We start from the raw sequence: 15,828 nt of genomic DNA on the forward strand, positions 1-15,828 counted from the left end.
GTCCCGGTGACCCCCCCCCCTTTCTCTCCCTGTCACGGAGCGAGGCCGTCCCTGTGTCACTTGGGGGTCCCGGTGCCCCCCATCACAGCAGGAAGGGGGCAGGGGGGGCTCTGCCATCCCCTCCCACCGTGTCCCCATTGTTGTGTCCCCCCCCTCTTGCCGGTGCCCCCCCGGTGAGGCGGGCACGGGGCTGTAGGGGGCGGGGGGAGGCTCCGGGGGCTCCGGTCCGCGCTCGGCGGCGACACAAAGCGGCTCCTGGCGGCGGCGGTGGCGGGGGGGGTCCCGGCGTCGTCCCGGTACCGGGCGGCCCCCGCCATCCATGGCCAAGTGGCTCCGGGAGTACCTGGGCCGGGGGGGGACCCGGCGTTCCCCCCCCCGCCCGCCCCAGCCCGACTACAGCGGCGGCGAGCGCCGCCCCCCCGGTACCGGCACCGGCAGCGGGGGTCCGCCCCCCCCCGCAGCTGCCCCCGGTGCTGCCCTGCGCGGCCCCTCTGCCTCCCCCCGGCACCGGCTGGTGAGGGTCGGGGGAGCGGGGCCTGGGGGGGGCCCTCGCCGGCTGGAGCAGGTAGGAGCTGGGGGGGGACCAGGGAGCGGGACCGGGGGGGGCACCGGGGAGGCAACGGAAGGGAGAACAGGCTTGGGGGGCAACGGGGCAGGAGCCGGAGGGGAGCTCGGGCGCCGGGGAGGGCGGCGAAGGGCCTGGGGGGTGCAGTGGGGCAGCGTCCGGGGGACACCGGGGAGAGGACCCGGGGAGCACCGGGAGGACCCGGGAGCACCGGGAAGAGGAACCGGGGGGACCGGAGAGGTGCGAGGGGGGAGACTGGGAGAGAGTGGGGGGCTGGGGAACGGGGACTGGGGAACACAGAGGGGATTGGGGCGGGGGGAGATGGGGAGTGGGAGGTGGGGACTGAAAGGGACCGGGAAGGAGGACCGGGGGGACCGGAGGGGACCGGGGATGGGGGCCGGGGAGAAGCAAGGGTCGGGAGGGCCAGTGGGACACCCCAGGGGGGAGCTGGGGTCACTGGGAGAGGGATTTGGGGGTGTCAGACTCGCTGGGAGAGCGGGAATGGGGAAGGGGTCGGGGGACAAAGGGACCGGGTGGGAGGGAGCAGGGAAAGGGCTGGGGACACCCACAGCAGGACCGGGGGAGCTCTGCGGGGTGCTGGGGAGGTGACTTAGGGACCGGGGGGGCCTTGATGGGGGTCAGTGAGGGTCCCATCCCACCCAGGGCACCCACCCACAGGGCCCGGGCGAGAGTGAGTACTCAGAGCCCTTCGAGGGGGAGCAGGAGCCAGCCCCCGAGGGGGGCTGCGAAGAGCCCGGAGAGGCCGCAGGTGGGTGGCACCCTGGGCACGGCCCCGCGACCCCCAGCACCCACCCCCGCGGGGGTCCCACGGCCAGGGTGCCGCTCACCCATCCCAGCCCCACCGTGTCCCCAGGGTGCCCTCGGCAGGGCGAGGGCTGGCGAGTGAGGCCGCGGAGGGGACCCCAACTCTACGACACCCCCAGCGAGGACTGGGAGACGGCGGGGGAGGGCCCCGCGGTGCCCGCCCCCCGGGACAGCCGCCTGCCCCGCCACGACGAGCGCCCTGCCGATGAGTACGACCAGCCCTGGGAGTGGAAGAAGGATCACATCTCCCGAGCCTTTGCAGGTGACGCTGCGGGGGGGCACCCCGAGGTACCCCTCAGCAGCCGGGGCAACCACTCCTGCCCTCCTGTGTGCCCCCTCCAGCACCCAGAGGTGCCACTCTGAGCTTCTTCCCCCCTCCCAGCATCCCCCAGCTCCCATGGGTGCCAGGCTGGAGTCTCCCAGCCTTCCATGCCCTAACGCCCACCCATGGGTCCCTCCCTGTGTCCCCAGCCTCCCCCAGGACCCCTGGAGAGCAGTCCTGGGCACCCCATATTCCCTGTCACCTAGGGGTGGCACCCCTGGCACCCCAGCACCCATGGGTGCCACTCCCTGGGGACACCATGGCAAGACATGGGGCAGCTGGGGCGTTTCTTCATGGTGTGGCCCTGACAGCTGCCCCCCAGCAGCAGGCAGGGGTGCTGGGACCCCGCTTTGGGGTGACATCCCCCTCCTCCCCCCCACTATTTGTCCCTGCAGTGCAGTTTGAGAGCCCTGAGCGCTCCCCCAGCCTGCCCAGGCACCTGCCACGGCCCCCCCGGACCCCCACAAGCACCAGACCGGGCTGCCCCCCCCAGCCCCAGGCATGTGGACACCTCCCTGCCCCTGGAGAAGCAGGCGTGAGTCTGGGGGCTTCCAACGCACTGTGGGGGCATCAACAGCCTCATGGGGTGGAGGGTCCCCCCTGGATGGGTGCCCATGGGGTAGAGGTGCCCTCTGGGTGGGTCCCCATGGGGTGGAGATGTCCCTTAGGTGGTCCCTGTGGGGTGGAGGATCCCCCGTGGGTGGGTCCCCACTGGGTGGAGGGTGCTATGAAGTGGTCTCCTTGACCATGGCATGGTGTGGAGGGTGCCCCATGGCACGTGCACTCCCTTTCAGGTGGTGACATGCCCCATGGCATGGGTGGGTCCCCGTGGGGTTGGGTGCCCCATGGCATGGAGGGTGCCCGTGGGGTGGGGGTACCCCTGGCACAGATGGGTTCCTTTGGCACGGATGTGTCCCCCTGGGGTTGGGTGCCCCATGGCATGGAGGGTGCCCTATGGTGCAGATGGTTCTTGAGTCCCCAGCGCTGTGTGCCGGGGTGCCCCGTGCCGGGGTGCCACCCAGCAGGGTGCCACACAGCAGGGTGCCACCACGCAGGTGGTACCATGGCCCCATCGGGCGGGCGGGGGCCGAGACGCTGCTGGCGCTGTGCCGCGAGGGCAGCTTCCTGGTGCGGGACTGCGAGACCAGCCCCGACGACTACTCCCTGTCACTCAGGTGAGGGCACACGGCGGCAGGGGGACAGAGGGAGCCCCCCGCGCGGGGAGGGTCCCCCATCGATGGGTCCTCACGGTGTGGGGGTGCCCAGCGGTGTGCTTGGTCCTCTGGACAACCAACCCAGGCATGGAGTGGGATGAGGACCCTGAGCCCCACGGCGCTGTGCCGGCCTGGCCACCCTGCCCTGAGGGGCTGTGTCCTCAAGGGGTCTCTGTCCCTGAGGGGTCCTTGTCGCCAGGCTGTCCTTGTCCCCCAAAGTGCTGCCGTCCCCAAAGCCTTCTGTCACCCCAAGCTTGCTGCGATGCCAGCTTCCTGCCACCGCCTGGGGAGGAGACAGCGGCGGGGACAGGGCTGGGGATGGGGACCGGGCTGGGGACGGGCACCGGGATGAGGACAGGAAGAGGGAAGGGGATAGGGACTGGAATGGGAACTGGGGAGAGGAATGGAGGCAGAGATGGAAAGAGGGAACAGGGACAGGGACAAGGATGGGGAGCACGGGGGAGGGCTGACAGCAGGATGCCCGGGCGGAGGGGCTGGGCTGTGGGCTCGGCGCTGGCATCCCCGTGCTGGCATCAGGTTCCTGCGTGCTCCCCCACGACCCACGCGTGTGCGGGAGGGCAGGCCGTGCCGGGCCGTGCCTCAGTGTCCCCTCGGTGCCCGCAGGAGCAGCCATGGCTTCGTACACGTGAAGCTGACCCGCACCCGGGAGCAGCACTTCACGCTCGGCCGCGCCGGAGCCGCCTTCCCCTCGGTGCCCGAAGCCGTGCGGCACTACACGGCGCGGGCACTGCCCGTCCGCGGGGCACGGCACCTCTCCCTGCTCTACCCCGTGGCAGTGCAGCCCCTGTGACCCTCCTCAGCTGTGCCCCCTCTCCCTGCCCCCTACCCTGGCCCCACGGCAAACGCCCCCATTAAAAGCCAGCGTGCAGCCCCCGGCTCTGTGCTCTGTGGGCATGGAGAGGCTCTGGGCCCTCTCGGGGCTCAGCTCTGTGGGGACTCTCCATGATGCCATGGTGACCCTGAAGGCACGGTGGTCCTGTCACTGATCCCTGGTGGCCCTGCCTCTGGCCCTGAGGCCATGGTGGCCCTGCCACTGCTCCCACCCTGGTCCCCCCATGCTGGATCCTGCCCCCCCTGCCTGCCCCCACCACCCTGCCAGGAGCTCAGGTGGGCACAAGGGCTGTCCAGATGCGGCCACCCCATCACTGCAGCCTTTGCCCTTGGGGACAGAAGCTGCCCCATATGGTGTGGGGGGTGTGATGGCGCTGGGCCCCCCCCGGGGGTGTCTGTGCCGGGTGCTTCCTGCTCCGTGGGTGCCGGCACCGTGCGCCGGCGCGGAGCGAGGCCGCAGGACCGCAGAGCCACTTCCCTGACACGGGGCCATGGGGGGGCCCCAAGAGCCTGCTGCCTCCTGGCCACGTGCCAGCTCCCCCCCCCCCCCCCCCCCCATCTCCTGCCACACTGGCCACGTGCTGCCCACACTGCTGGCACTGGGTGGGCACCGGGTGCCATGGGGTGGGTGGCACAGAGAAGACTGAGCAGGGAGGATGCTGCAAAACAGCTTTTTGGGGGGTGGGTCCCCACAGAAAGGTAAAGCTGTGGGAGGGGTGAGCCCCCTTGCCCAGCATGGGTGGCACACAGGGGCAGGGATTCTCTCAGGGTCGGGGGGCAACAGGGGGGCCCCGTGCCCGCTGTGTCCCCACATGGTACATGGCGTTCTCCATCACCTTGGGGGGCGGTGGCAGCTTCCTGGGGGTCTGTGTCGAGAGGGGCATCATGTTCTCGTAGATGTTCCTGTCTGGGGGGGCAATGGGCGTTGGAGGGGGGCCATAGCCAGTCCTGGCATGGTATGGAAGGTGGCACAGTGAGGGGATCCTCCAAGGGGCCCTCAGGAGACCCACTGGGTGCCCCCCACCCCAGGATGAGCCCCAGTGAAGATGGGGGATGGGCATGGGGGAGTCTGGGCGTAGGGGTGCACGGGGCAGATGGGCATAGGGGTGTTTGGGCATGGGGCAGGGTACAAGGAGGGATGGCCAGGGGATATTTGGGAGAGGGGGGACCCTTGGGGGTACTTCGGCATGGGGCAGGATGGGAAGGGGGCAGGATGGGAAGAGGGCAGAGAGGCACAGGGGGATCTGGGGACAGGGGATTTGGGGACAAGGTTACCTGGGTTCCTGCTGCAGCACCAGTGGGTGAGGATGGCCAAGCCCAGGAGGACTGCGGCCCCCAGGCCCCCCACCAGCCCCCACAGCAGCCCTGCAAGCACACCCAGCTGGGAACACTGCCTCGGCACCACTGGTGCCTGGGCATGGGGATGGAGGGGACAGCAGGGACAGCAGGGAGTCACTTGCCTGCCCGATGGCCTCCGTCAGCTTCTGCTGGGGAGGAGAAAGCAGTTGGGGAGTCCTTGTCCCCATGCCTGTCCCTGTCCCCATGCCTGTCCCTGTCCCCATGCCTGTTCCTGTTCCCATCCCTCTGCACTGTGGCTGCCCAACACCCTCTGGGCATCTCCCTCCACAGACCCCAAAACCCCCTTGGGGATGTCCCCTCCCAGGGACCCCCTCAACCCCCTCGGGGTTGTCCCCTCTCAGGGACCTCCTCAACCCCCTTGGGGATGTCCCCTCCCAGGGACCCCCTCAACCCCCTTGGGGATGTCCCCTCCCAGGGACCCCCTCGGGGTTGTCCCCTCTCAGGGACCTCCTCAACCCCCTCGGGGTTGTCCCCTCTCAGGGACCTCCTCAACCCCCTTGGGGATGTCCCCTCCCAGGGACCCCCTCAACCCCCTTGGGGATGTCCCCTCCCAGGGACCCCCTCGGGGTTGTCCCCTCTCAGGGACCTCCTCAACCCCCTCGGGGTTGTCCCCTCCCAGGGACCCCCTCAACCCCCTTGGGGATGTCCCCTCCCAGGGACGCCCTCAACCCCCCCGGGAATGCCACTTCCCAGAGACCCCTCAAGCACCCCAGCACGTCCCGGGGACCCCGCTGCGGCCCCCGTACCTGTGGTGACCCTGAGTAGGGTGCCGTTGCCGGTGGCCGTGCCGTGGGTGGGGATCTCGAGGATGATGAGGCACAGGTAGAGTCCCGCATCGTCCCCCCGCGCCTGGCGGAGGCTGAGGGTGGCCCGGGGGCGGCTCCAGGCCAGGTGAAGGCGGGGAGAGCAGGTGGCATTGGGGACGGAGGTGTTAGGGCGCAGGAGGGTGGTACACAGCTTCTTGTGCTCCTTCACCCACTCCAGCCGGAGCCGGTGCCAGGGCTCGGCCGTCAGCACCTGGCACTCCAGGGCCACCCTGCCACCCTCTGCCACCTGCACCTCACCCGGATTCTGGCTCACCTGCAGGGCACCTGCTGCTGGGAGCAGCACAGGGGGCACGGGGGTGTCACCCTCCATCCCCGTGGTCCCCAGGGCCACCCGATGGGGCTGAGGGTGCTGGGTCACAGCAGGGACCAGGAGCCAGACTGCTGCCTGTGTGTCCCCTCTGCCCCTGACCACACACTGCTCTGCATTGGTCCCCAGTGCCCATCCTGTCCCCACACCCCTGTCCCCATCCTGTCCCCACAACCCTGTCCCCATTCTGTCCCCACACCCCTGTCCCCATCCTGTCCACATCCTGTCCCCATCCTGTCCCCACAGCCCCGTCCCTGTCTTGTCCCCATAGTCCTGTCCCCATAGTCCTGTCCCCACCCTGTCTCCCCAGCCCTTGTCCCCGCATTCCTGTGTCCATCCTCTCCTGGCCACCTCTGTCCCCACCTTGTCCCCAGAGCCTTGTCCCTATCCTGTTCCTCTCTGTCACTACTCTCTCCCTCCACACACCGACCTCTCTGCTCCGTCTTGTCCCCTCGCAACAGCTACGTCACTCGCCTCTGCCGCTCCACCAGTCCCCAGCCTGTCCCCATGTCTGTCCCCATTCCCTGTCTAGTCCTCCCTCAGGTCGCCAGCGGCCCCCCCGCCCTGTCCCGGCCACGACACAGGGCCCTATTTGAGCCCCGCATCCTTCCCGTGCCCCCCAAAAAGTCTGTCCCCAACCCCACAGCCCCATCGCAGCGCCCCAGACACTGTCCCCTCTGTGTCCCCTGAGCCAGTCCTGTCTTACCGCCAAGGAGGGGGATGAGCACCCCCAAGCCCCAGCATCCCCACACCGGTGCCAGCCTGGCCACCCTGCTCCAGGGGTCCTTGTCCCCGAGGGGTCTCTGTCTCCGAGCTGTCCTCGTCCTCGCAGCGCTGCTGTCCCCAGAGCCTGCTGTCACCCCAGGCTGGCTGAGGTGACACCGCAGCTTCCTGCCTCCGCTGTGCAGCCCGGGGAGGGGGGCACGGGGGCGGGGACAGGGGGCAGACATGGGGACTGCGATAACGGGGCTGGGGGCTGGGACGGGGTCGGGGATGGGGATAGGGACAAAGATGAGGACGGGGAAGAAGGTTGAGGATGGGAACAGGGATGGAGGGGATGGCATCTCCCCAGGGGTCCTGTACTGGGAGGGTGGGGGTCCGCACTGGGGGGGCAGGGATCTCGTACAAGGATGATGAGGGTCTTGCGCTGGGAGGACGGGGATCTAGTACTGGGAAGGCAGAAGTCCCATACTGAGAGGTGGGGGGTCTTGTACTGGGAGGGTGAGAGCCCCACACTGGGAGGGTGAGAGTCCACGCTGGGAGGGTGAGAGCCCCACACTGGGAGGGGGAGAGTCCACGCTGGGAGGGTGAGAGCCCATGCTGGGGGGTGAGGGTCCATGCTGGGGGGTGAGGGTCCATGCTGGGGGGTGAGGGTCCATGCCGGGGGGGTGGGGATCACGTACCGGGAGGGCTGGAACCCCATAGCGGCAGGAGGGGGATCCCACGCTGGGCAAGGAGGATCCCGCCCAGGGCAGGGATCCCACGCTGGGAGCCACATCCCCCCCGCGCCCTGCCCGGCCCCGGGGGTCCCCAGCACACCTCCCCCGGCACCCGGACTCCAGTTCCCAGCATGCCTCGGGGCCACGCCCCGGTCCCGCCCCCTAGCGGCCGAACTACTCCTCCCGTGATGCGCGCGGGGGGCGGGGCGGGGCGGGGCGGGGCGGGGGGCGCCGCTCCCCCTTTGTTGGTGTCGGCGGGGCCGAGCGGGGCCGGCCCGGTATGGGAGACCAGGTGGGGCCGGACTGGGCTGGACTGGGTTAGACTGGGCTGGAGTGGGGGAGGGGATGGGGAAATGGAGGGGAGAGGGGAAGGATGGGGGAGGAAGAGGAGGAGGGATGAAGGAAGAGAGGATGGAAGGATGCGGGGAGGGGGGTGGGGAGGAGGAAGAGGGGAGGGAAGAAGGGAGGAGGGAGAGGGGATGGGGGGGGAGAGGAGCAGAGGGATGGGAGAGGGAGGGATGGAGGAAGCGGTTGGAGGGGATGAAGGCCTGGAGGCCTGGGATGAAGGGAGGAGGGATGGGGGATGCTTGGGGGATGGGGGGATGGAGGGGCATCCAGTGGGGGGGTGCAGAAGAGATGGGGGTGCTGGAAGCGTGGGGGTGCAGGAGGGATGGAGGGGCAGGGAATGGAGGGGTGCAGGAGGGCTTGGGGGGTGCAGGAGGGCTGGGGGTCTTGGCAGGGTGGGGAGGGATGGAGGGACTGGGAGTGCTGGAAGGATGGGGGGTGCAGGAGGGATGGAGGGGCATGGACTGGGGGTACTGGAGGGGCTTGGGGGTGCTGGAAGGATCAGAGTGCAGGAGGGGTGGGGGGCGCAGGGGCAGCGCAGGGCCGCCCCCCCGGCCGCCCCCTGGCCGCCCCCCGGCCGCCCCCCTGCTCTCGCACACGCTCCTGCCAAGTCATCCGGCTCCCGCCATGCCGGCAGAGCCCTGGCACCGGCTGCCCCTGGCGCCTGGCACGGCTGGGCCTGGCCTGGAGAGGGAGGCGGGGGGAGGGCGGTGGCTGGAGGGGAGGTGGGCAGCAGGGGGTGCTGACGGAGGGCGCTGGCGGCCGGGCAGGAGGCTCTGCGGAAGATCATCACCACCTTGGCCGTGAAGAATGAGGAGATCCAGAACTTCATCTACTCCCTCAAGCAGATGGTGCAGAACGTGGAGGTACCAGGGACCTGCCCCCTCCCTGCTGCCCAGCCCTGTGCCCTCCCCTCGGCACCCCCCCGGCCCCAAAGCCGGGGGGGGGGGGGGGGTGGCACCCCTCTGACGGCCTGGGTGCTGTGCCCAGGCCAACTCCACGCGGGCACAGGAGGACCTGGAGGGCGAGTTCCAGTCCCTGTACGCCCTGCTGGACGAGCTGAAGGAGCAGATGCTGATGAAGATCAAGCAGGAGCGTGCCAGCCGCACCTACGAGCTGCAGGTCAGCCCCCGCCCCGCCTGCCTCCCCCCACCACGGGCACCCCTGCCCACTGCAGCCCCTCTCCCCTTTTGCCCATGCCAGGCCCAGCTGGCAGCGTGTGCCAAGGCCTTGGAGAGCTCGGAGGAGCTGCTGGAATCGGCCAACCAGGCCCTGGGCACGGCCAACAACCACGACTTTGCCCAGGTGAGTGCCCCCCAGGGACCCCCTGTGCTGGGGGTGTCCTAGCTCCGGATCAATGCCACCCCCGGGCTGCCCCCACCCTGGGTGGGCACCTTCCTTCCTCTCTGTGCTGGGCACTGGGGCAATGCTGGGCTGGCTGTGCCCGCTGCGAGGCTGAGGGGGAGCTTGGGGACCCTGCCTGGGGTGAACCCAGAGCTGCCCAGTGTGCCCTTTCTCCTGAGAGCACTGGGCAGCGTGGCAGGGGCACAGGGGGCACCAGCAGGTGCCATGGGGGTGCTGTGGTGGGAATGCTGTGCCATGGGGTACTGCTGTGGGATGCAGGGATGCTGTGCCACGGGGTACCATGGCAGGGATGCTGTGCCATGGGGTACTGCTGTGGGATGCAGGGATGCTGTGCCACGGGGTACCATGGCAGGGATGCTGTGCTATGGGGTACTGCTGTGGGATGCAGGGATGCTGTGCCACGGGGTACCATGGCAGGGATGCTGTGCCATGGGGTACCATGGCAGGGATGCTGTGCTATGGGGTACCATGGCAGGGATGCTGTGCCATGGGGCACTGCTGTGGGATGCAGGGATGCTGTGCCACGGGGTACCATGGCAGGGATGCTGTGCCACGGGGTACCATGGCAGGGATGCTGTGCCACGGGGTACTGCTGTGGGATGCAGGGATGCTGTGCCACGGGGTACCATGGCAGGGATGCTGTGCCATGGGGCACTGCTGTGGGATGCTGAGCTGCTGGGGACAGGGGCATGCTCTGCCACGCTGGCACGGGGGTGGGCACGCACACAGTAACCGCTCTGGCTCCTGGCACCGCTCTCTCACCTGCTTTTTTTCTTCCTCCTCTTTTCCTCTGCTGTGCTCCCAAGGCTGCCAAACAGATCAAGGATAGGTACGGCCCCCCCTGCCCCCCCAGTCCCACCCAGCTCCTCCCAGCCAGGTGCCCTCCCCGTGCCCTTTTCGCTCCCAACCCCCTCCCCAGCCAGGACCCCTGGGCCGGGGGGGTGGCCCTGGGCCGGGGGGGCGCTGGGGTGACTCTGCCCACCCTCGCCACAGCCACGCAGGGCAGGGGGGTGAGCAGGCAGGGCCGGGGGGGAGGAGGGGGCGCTGGGCACGCTGACCCTTTGCCGTGTGCCCCCCGCAGCGTGACCATGGCCCCAGCCTTCCGCCTCTCGCTCAAGGCCAAGGTGAGCGACAACATGAGCCACCTGATGGTCGACTTTGCCCAGGAGCGGCGCCTGCTGCAGGCCCTGGCCTTCCTGCCAGGTACTGCCCACGGCTGCCAGGCACAGGGGCCCTGGGGGAGGGCAGGGCGCCGCAGAGGGCTGTGCCAGCCGGGCGAGGAGGCAGCGTCCGGGTGTAAGGGGTCTGCTGGGTGCCAGGGCAGGGGGTTGAGAAGCTGGGGAGGAACAGGGGGGCGCCAGGTTGGGGAAACGTTTGGTGCCCACTTCAGAGCGGGGAGAAGGTGCCAGGGATGCAGGGATGGAGGGGGTTGGATGCTGTGCCCATGCTGGGAGCCATGCTGTGGGCTGCCAGGTGTGAGGTCTTGGAGGTGCTATGCTCAAGGTCTCTGGGATGCCACCACTGCGGTCCCTAGGGTGCAATGCCCATGGGTGCTGTGGGTGCCAAGCCTGGGGTCTCTGAAATGCCATGCTGAGGTCCCTGGAGTGCTTTGCCCATAGGTCCTGTGGGTTCCATGTCTGGAGTCTCTGAGATGCCAAATTTGGGGTCCTTAGAGTGCAGTGGCCATGGGTGCTGTGGGTGCCATGGGTGCTGTGGGTGCCGTGGGTGCCATGCCACGTGTGGGATCCATAGGGTGTCAACCCCATGGACACCTGGATGCCCTGGGGCTTGGTGGGAACACCTTGGCTGGCAGTGGCGGGGGGGGGCAGGGGGCTGTGGACGCCAGGGGCACAGCTGCTCCTGCTGGCAGTGCCCAGCACCCCCGAGATCGACCTGGCGGAGTCGCTGGTGGCCGATAACTGCGTGACCCTGGCCTGGAGGATGCCCGAGGACGACAGCAAGATCGACCACTACGTGCTGGAGTATCGCCGCACCAACTTCGAGGGGCCCCCCCGAGCCAAGGAGGACCAGCCCTGGATGGTGGTCGAAGGCATCAAGGGCACTGAGTACACCCTCTCTGGTGAGGGCACAGCACCAGCCTCAGGCATCACAGAATCACAGAGCTGCCAGGGCTGGAAGGGAGCTCAAGGCTCAGCCAGCTCCAACCCCCTGCCATGGGCAGGGACACCTCACACCACAGCAGGTTGCTCACAGCCACCTCCAGCCTGGCTGCAAACACCTCCAGGCAGGAGGCTTCCACCACCTCCCCGGGCAACCTGTGCCAGGCTCTCACCATCCTCATGGGGAAAAACTTCTTCCTCACATCTAATCTGAATCTCCCCATTTCTAGTTTTGTTCCATTCCCCCCCAGTCCTGTCACTCCCTGACACCCTCAAAAGTCCCTCCCCAGCTTTCTTGTAGCCCCCTGCAGATCCTGGAAGGCCACAAGAAGGTCTCCTGGGAGCCTTCTCCTCTCCAGCCTGCACAACCCCAACTCCCTCAGGCTGTCTGCAGAGCAGAGCAGCTCCAGCCCTCTGCTCCTCCTCCTGGCCCTTCTCTGGACACCTTCCAGCCCCTCCAGATCCTTCCTGTGCTGGGGGCTCCAGAACTGGCCCCAGAGCTCCAGCTGTGGTCTCAGCAGAGTGGAGCAGAGGGGCAGAATCCCCTCGCTGGCCCTGCTGGCCACACTTCTCTTGCTGCAGCCCAGGCTCTGCTTGGCTCTCTGGGCTGCTCCCTGCTGGCTGCTGCTGAGCTTCTCCTCCCAGAACCTCCAAGGCCTTTTCTCCAGGGCTGCTCTCCAGCAGTCCCTGCCCAGCCTGGATCAGTGCCTGGGATTGCCCTGACCCAGCTGCAGGACCTTGCCCTTGGTCTTGTTGAACCTCATGGGGTTGGCTTGGAGCAGGTGCTGCAAGTGTTCTAGAGGCTGGGTGGCAGTGCCAGGCTCCTTGGGGGGACATGGTAGGTGCAATGCCCCTCTTGTGCCCTACTTTGTGCCCTGCTGTGCCCACAGGGCTGAGGTTTGACATGAAGTTCATGAACTTCCGTGTCCGGGCGTGCAACAAGGCTGTGGCAGGAGAGTTCTCCGAGCCGGTCACCCTGGAGACGAGAGGTGGGTACCAGGGGGGTGGCAGGATGCCCATCAAAACCTAACCTCCCTTTTCCTTCCTCTACCCCTTCCCCTTTCCCTTTCCCCCTTTCCCTTTCCCCTTTCCCCTTTCCCTTTCCCCCTTCCCTTTCCCCCTTCCCTTTCCCCCTTCCCTTTCCCCCTTCCCTTTCCCCTTTCCCTTTCCCCCTTCCCTTTCCCCCTTCCCTTTCCCCCTTCCCTTTCCCCTTTCCCCTTTCCCTTTCCCCCTTTCCCTTTCCCCTTTCCCCCTTCCCTTTCCCCCTTCCCCCTTCCCTTTCCCCCTTCCCTTTCCCCTTTCCCCCTTCCCTTTCCCCCTTCCCTTTCCCCCTTCCCTTTCCCCCTTTCCCTTTCCCCCTTTCCCTTTCCCCCTTTCCCCTTCCCCCTTTCCCCTTCCCCCTTCCCCCTTCCCCCTTCCCCCTTCCCCCCTTCCCCCTTTCCCCTTTCCCCTTTCCCTTTCCCTTTCCCCTTTCCCCTTTCCCTTTCCCCTTTCCCTTTCCCCTTTCCCTTTCCCCTTTCCCTTCCCTTTCCCTTTCCCTTTCCCTCCCCCCAGCTTAGCAGTACCCCCCGTGCCTGCCAGGGGTGTGCAAGCCCTCGGTGTGCAGGCAGGGTGTGGGGCAGGGGGGGTCGGGGGGCCAGGCTGACGGTGGCTGTCCCCAGCCTTCATGTTTCGGCTGGACGCCAGCACCTGCCACCAGAACCTGCGCGTGGAGGAGCTGAGCGTGGAGTGGGATGCCACGGGGGGCAAGGTGCAGGACGTCAAAGCCCGCGAGAAGGATGGCAAGGGCAGGACGGCCTCGCCTGCCAACTCGCCTGCCAGGTGAGCTCACACCCCCCCACACACACCCCCACACCCCCCACACACTCATTGTCCTCCCCTGGGCAATGCCAACCCAGCTCCGTCCTGCCCTAGGGTGGTGCAGTCGCCCAAGAGGATGCCCTCGGGGCGTGGGGGCAGAGATCGATTCACTGCTGAGTCCTACACGGTTCTGGGTGAGAGCTGGGGGCACCCGCTGGGGGCTGGGGGGGGACATGGTGTGGGCACCTAGAGGGGATGGTACAGAGGGGAGGGTGGCCCTGAGGTAGATACAGATGGGCATGGGGCACCTGGTGGTTCAAGAGGGGATGGCACGGAGGGGAGCGTGGCCCTGAGCTGGATGTAGGTGGGCATGGGGCACCTCCTGGTTCAAGAGGGGATGGCACGGAGGGGTGGGTGGCCCTGAGCTGGATGCAGGTGCACACAGGGCACCCAGAGGGATCCGGTGGTGCTGGGGACGGGACAGGGCAGGCGTGGGTGCAGCTGGCAGAGCGGTGCCCTGTGCCCACAGGGGACACCCTGATCGACGGCGATGAGCACTACTGGGAGGTGAGGTACGACCGGGACAGCAAAGCCTTCGGCGTGGGGGTGGCATACCGCAGCCTGGGCAAGTTCGACCAGCTGGGCAAGACCTCTGCCTCCTGGTGCCTGCACCTCAACAACTGGCTGCAGGTCAGCTTCAGTGCCAAGCACGCCAACAAGGCCAAGGTGCTGGACGTGCCTGTGCCCGACTGCATCGGCGTCTACTGCAACTTCCACGAAGGTTGGTGAGGGGAGGCTGAGGTGGGGACCGGGCAGCGCTGGGGTGGGCACAGGGACTGCCACTGTCGTGGGCATCAGTGTGCCCACCGTGGGCATTGCCACCGCTGTTGGCACCAGTGTGTCCACCATGGGCACCACCACGCTCACCAGGGGCTTTGCCACCACCATGGACGTCCTCCATGGGTGCTGCAACCACCACTGGCACCAGCGTGTCTGCCATGGGCACTGCCACCAGCATGGGCACTGCCACCAGCATGGGCACCACTGTGTCCACCGTGAGCTTTGCTCACCAGCACGCCCAGCATAGCTATTGCCACCACCACCAGCACAGGCACCACTGCCTTGGGCATTGCCCCTCCCATGGGCACCGTGCTGGGGCTCTACAAGCTCCGTGTGACCCAGCCCCGATGCCCTCTGCCGTGCCCACAGGCTTCCTGTCCTTCTACAACGCCAGGACCAAGCAGCTGCTCCACACCTTCAAGGCCAAGTTCACGCAGCCTGTGCTGCCAGCCTTCACGGTAAGGGGCAGGCAGGGCTGGGCAGCTCCTCGGGGGCTCCATCCCTGTGCCAACAAGGCCAAGGTGCCAGGCTTCCCCCCCCCAACCCCCAACCCTGTGCCTGCAGGTCTGGTGTGGCAGCTTCCAGGTCACCTCGGGCCTGCAGGTGCCCAGCGCGGTCAAGTGTCTGCAGAAGCGCAACAGCACAGCCAGCAGCTCCAATGCCAGCCTGGCCTAGAGCTGTGCCCCCTCTGCTGTGGGCACCCCCCAGGCAGGAACACTGAATGTACCCAAACCCCTCCCTTCTTCCCCCCCCAACCTCTCCCACCTCAGACGCTGCCCTGGCAGGGCTGTGCTGTCCACCCAGAGCTGGGCTGCACTGGCACCCTCGGTCCTGCCAGCTGACCCCCTCCACCACCCCTCCCATCTCTGTGCCACCCACCCCCCTCCCTGTCACTGGCAAGGGGCTGGGCACATTGTCCCCCCCTGCCACACTGAGAGCTGCTTCTGGCCTGAAGAATAAACTGGGATGTAGGTGTGAAGTGGCTGTGCCCGGGGCACGGGAGGCTGGGGGGCACCAGCCCAAGGTGGGGAAGGGGTTGGGTCTGGGGAGGGGGTGGCTGTCCTGGTGTCACCCCCATGGCACAGGGTGCTGGAGGGCACCAGCCCAAGGTGGGGAAGGGGTTGGGTCTGGGGAGGGGGTGGCTGTCCTGGTGTCACCCCCATGGCACGGGAGGCTGGGGGGCACCAGCCCAAGGTGGGGAAGGGGTTGGGTCTGGGGAGGGGGTGGCTGTCCTGGTGTCACCCCCATGGCACAGGGTGCTGGGGGCACCAGCTCAGCATGGGGAAGGGGTTGGGTCTGGGGAGGGGGTGGCTGTCCTGGTGTCACCCCCATGGCACAGGAGGCTGGGGGGCACCAGCTCAAGGTGGGGAAGGGGTTGGGTCTGGGGAGGGGGTGGCTGTCCTGGTGTCACCCCCATGGCACAGGGTGCTGGGGGGCACCAGCTCAAGGTGGGGAAGGGGTTGGGTCTGGGGAGGGGGTGGCTGTCCTGGTGTCACCCCCATGGCACAAGGAGCTACAACAGGGCTGTGCTTAATTCAGCCTGGCACCTGGGGTGGTGCCCCCCCAAACAGATGGGTTTGGGGAGTCTATTGCTGACCCTCCAGGAACCCCTCTCCCCCCAGTGCCACCCCAGCCTGGAACTGGAGCC

General features: G+C 67.9%; 3 protein-coding genes across 6 annotated transcripts; 2 read left to right on the forward strand and 1 right to left on the reverse strand.

Annotated features, from left to right (window-relative positions):
• The first annotated feature begins 319 nt into the window (after positions 1-319).
• SHD (Src homology 2 domain containing transforming protein D) lies at positions 320-3,790 on the forward strand. The gene is given in 7 exon segments (XM_068164827.1): positions 320-565; positions 1,244-1,334; positions 1,440-1,652; positions 2,108-2,196; positions 2,198-2,247; positions 2,768-2,887; positions 3,551-3,790. Coding segments are annotated over 7 exon segments (996 nt in total). The 3' UTR covers positions 3,738-3,790.
• Positions 3,791-4,435: 645 nt separating this feature from the next.
• TMIGD2 (transmembrane and immunoglobulin domain containing 2) lies at positions 4,436-7,735 on the reverse strand. 4 transcript variants are annotated; one of them, XM_068164783.1, is made up of 6 exons: positions 7,675-7,735; positions 6,978-7,105; positions 5,884-6,234; positions 5,239-5,265; positions 5,054-5,143; positions 4,436-4,685 (listed from the first exon to the last, which is right to left on the reverse strand). In XM_068164783.1, exons 1-6 carry the CDS (start codon positions 7,692-7,694, stop codon positions 4,543-4,545), a joined length of 759 nt encoding a protein of 252 aa, XP_068020884.1. In that variant the 5' UTR covers positions 7,695-7,735; the 3' UTR covers positions 4,436-4,542. The 4 variants fall into 4 exon arrangements, with proteins under 4 accessions (XP_068020884.1, XP_068020883.1, XP_068020882.1 ...); XM_068164782.1 differs by having other exon boundaries at positions 5,884-6,231; positions 6,978-7,108; positions 7,675-7,723; XM_068164781.1 differs by having other exon boundaries at positions 5,239-5,262; positions 6,978-7,108; positions 7,675-7,723.
• Positions 7,736-7,936: 201 nt separating this feature from the next.
• Positions 7,937-15,159, forward strand: FSD1 (fibronectin type III and SPRY domain containing 1). The gene is made up of 13 exons (XM_068164903.1): positions 7,937-8,002; positions 8,826-8,921; positions 9,046-9,177; positions 9,259-9,360; positions 10,227-10,249; positions 10,502-10,623; positions 11,291-11,500; positions 12,431-12,529; positions 13,202-13,361; positions 13,455-13,534; positions 13,870-14,121; positions 14,550-14,638; positions 14,745-15,159. Exons 1-13 carry the CDS (start codon positions 7,991-7,993, stop codon positions 14,853-14,855), a joined length of 1,488 nt encoding a protein of 495 aa, XP_068021004.1. The 5' UTR covers positions 7,937-7,990; the 3' UTR covers positions 14,856-15,159.
• Positions 15,160-15,828: the final 669 nt, after the last annotated feature.

Source organism: Melanerpes formicivorus, unplaced genomic scaffold (assembly GCF_026170545.1).
Source record: "Melanerpes formicivorus ecotype bairdi unplaced genomic scaffold, bMelFor1.0.p_v2 SCAF_83, whole genome shotgun sequence".
NCBI classification, from domain to species: Eukaryota; Metazoa; Chordata; class Aves; order Piciformes; family Picidae; genus Melanerpes; species Melanerpes formicivorus.

What these genes read in the sequence shown, in the direction of transcription:
- TMIGD2 (XM_068164780.1), bottom strand. Translation starts at nt 7,694, where the DNA reads ATGGGGTTCCAGCCCTCCCG. An exon ending in GCTCATCCCCCTCCTTGGCG is followed by an intron (nt 6,235 to 6,977) that starts GTAAGACAGGAC and finishes TGCTGCTCCCAG; the next exon opens with CAGCAGGTGCCCTGCAGGTG. An exon ending in TGACGGAGGCCATCGGGCAG is followed by an intron (nt 5,144 to 5,238) that starts GCAAGTGACTCC and finishes GTGTGCTTGCAG; the next exon opens with GGCTGCTGTGGGGGCTGGTG.
- FSD1 (XM_068164903.1), top strand. An exon ending in CACTGAGTACACCCTCTCTG is followed by an intron (nt 11,501 to 12,430) that starts GTGAGGGCACAG and finishes CTGTGCCCACAG; the next exon opens with GGCTGAGGTTTGACATGAAG. An exon ending in CTACTGCAACTTCCACGAAG is followed by an intron (nt 14,122 to 14,549) that starts GTTGGTGAGGGG and finishes CCGTGCCCACAG; the next exon opens with GCTTCCTGTCCTTCTACAAC.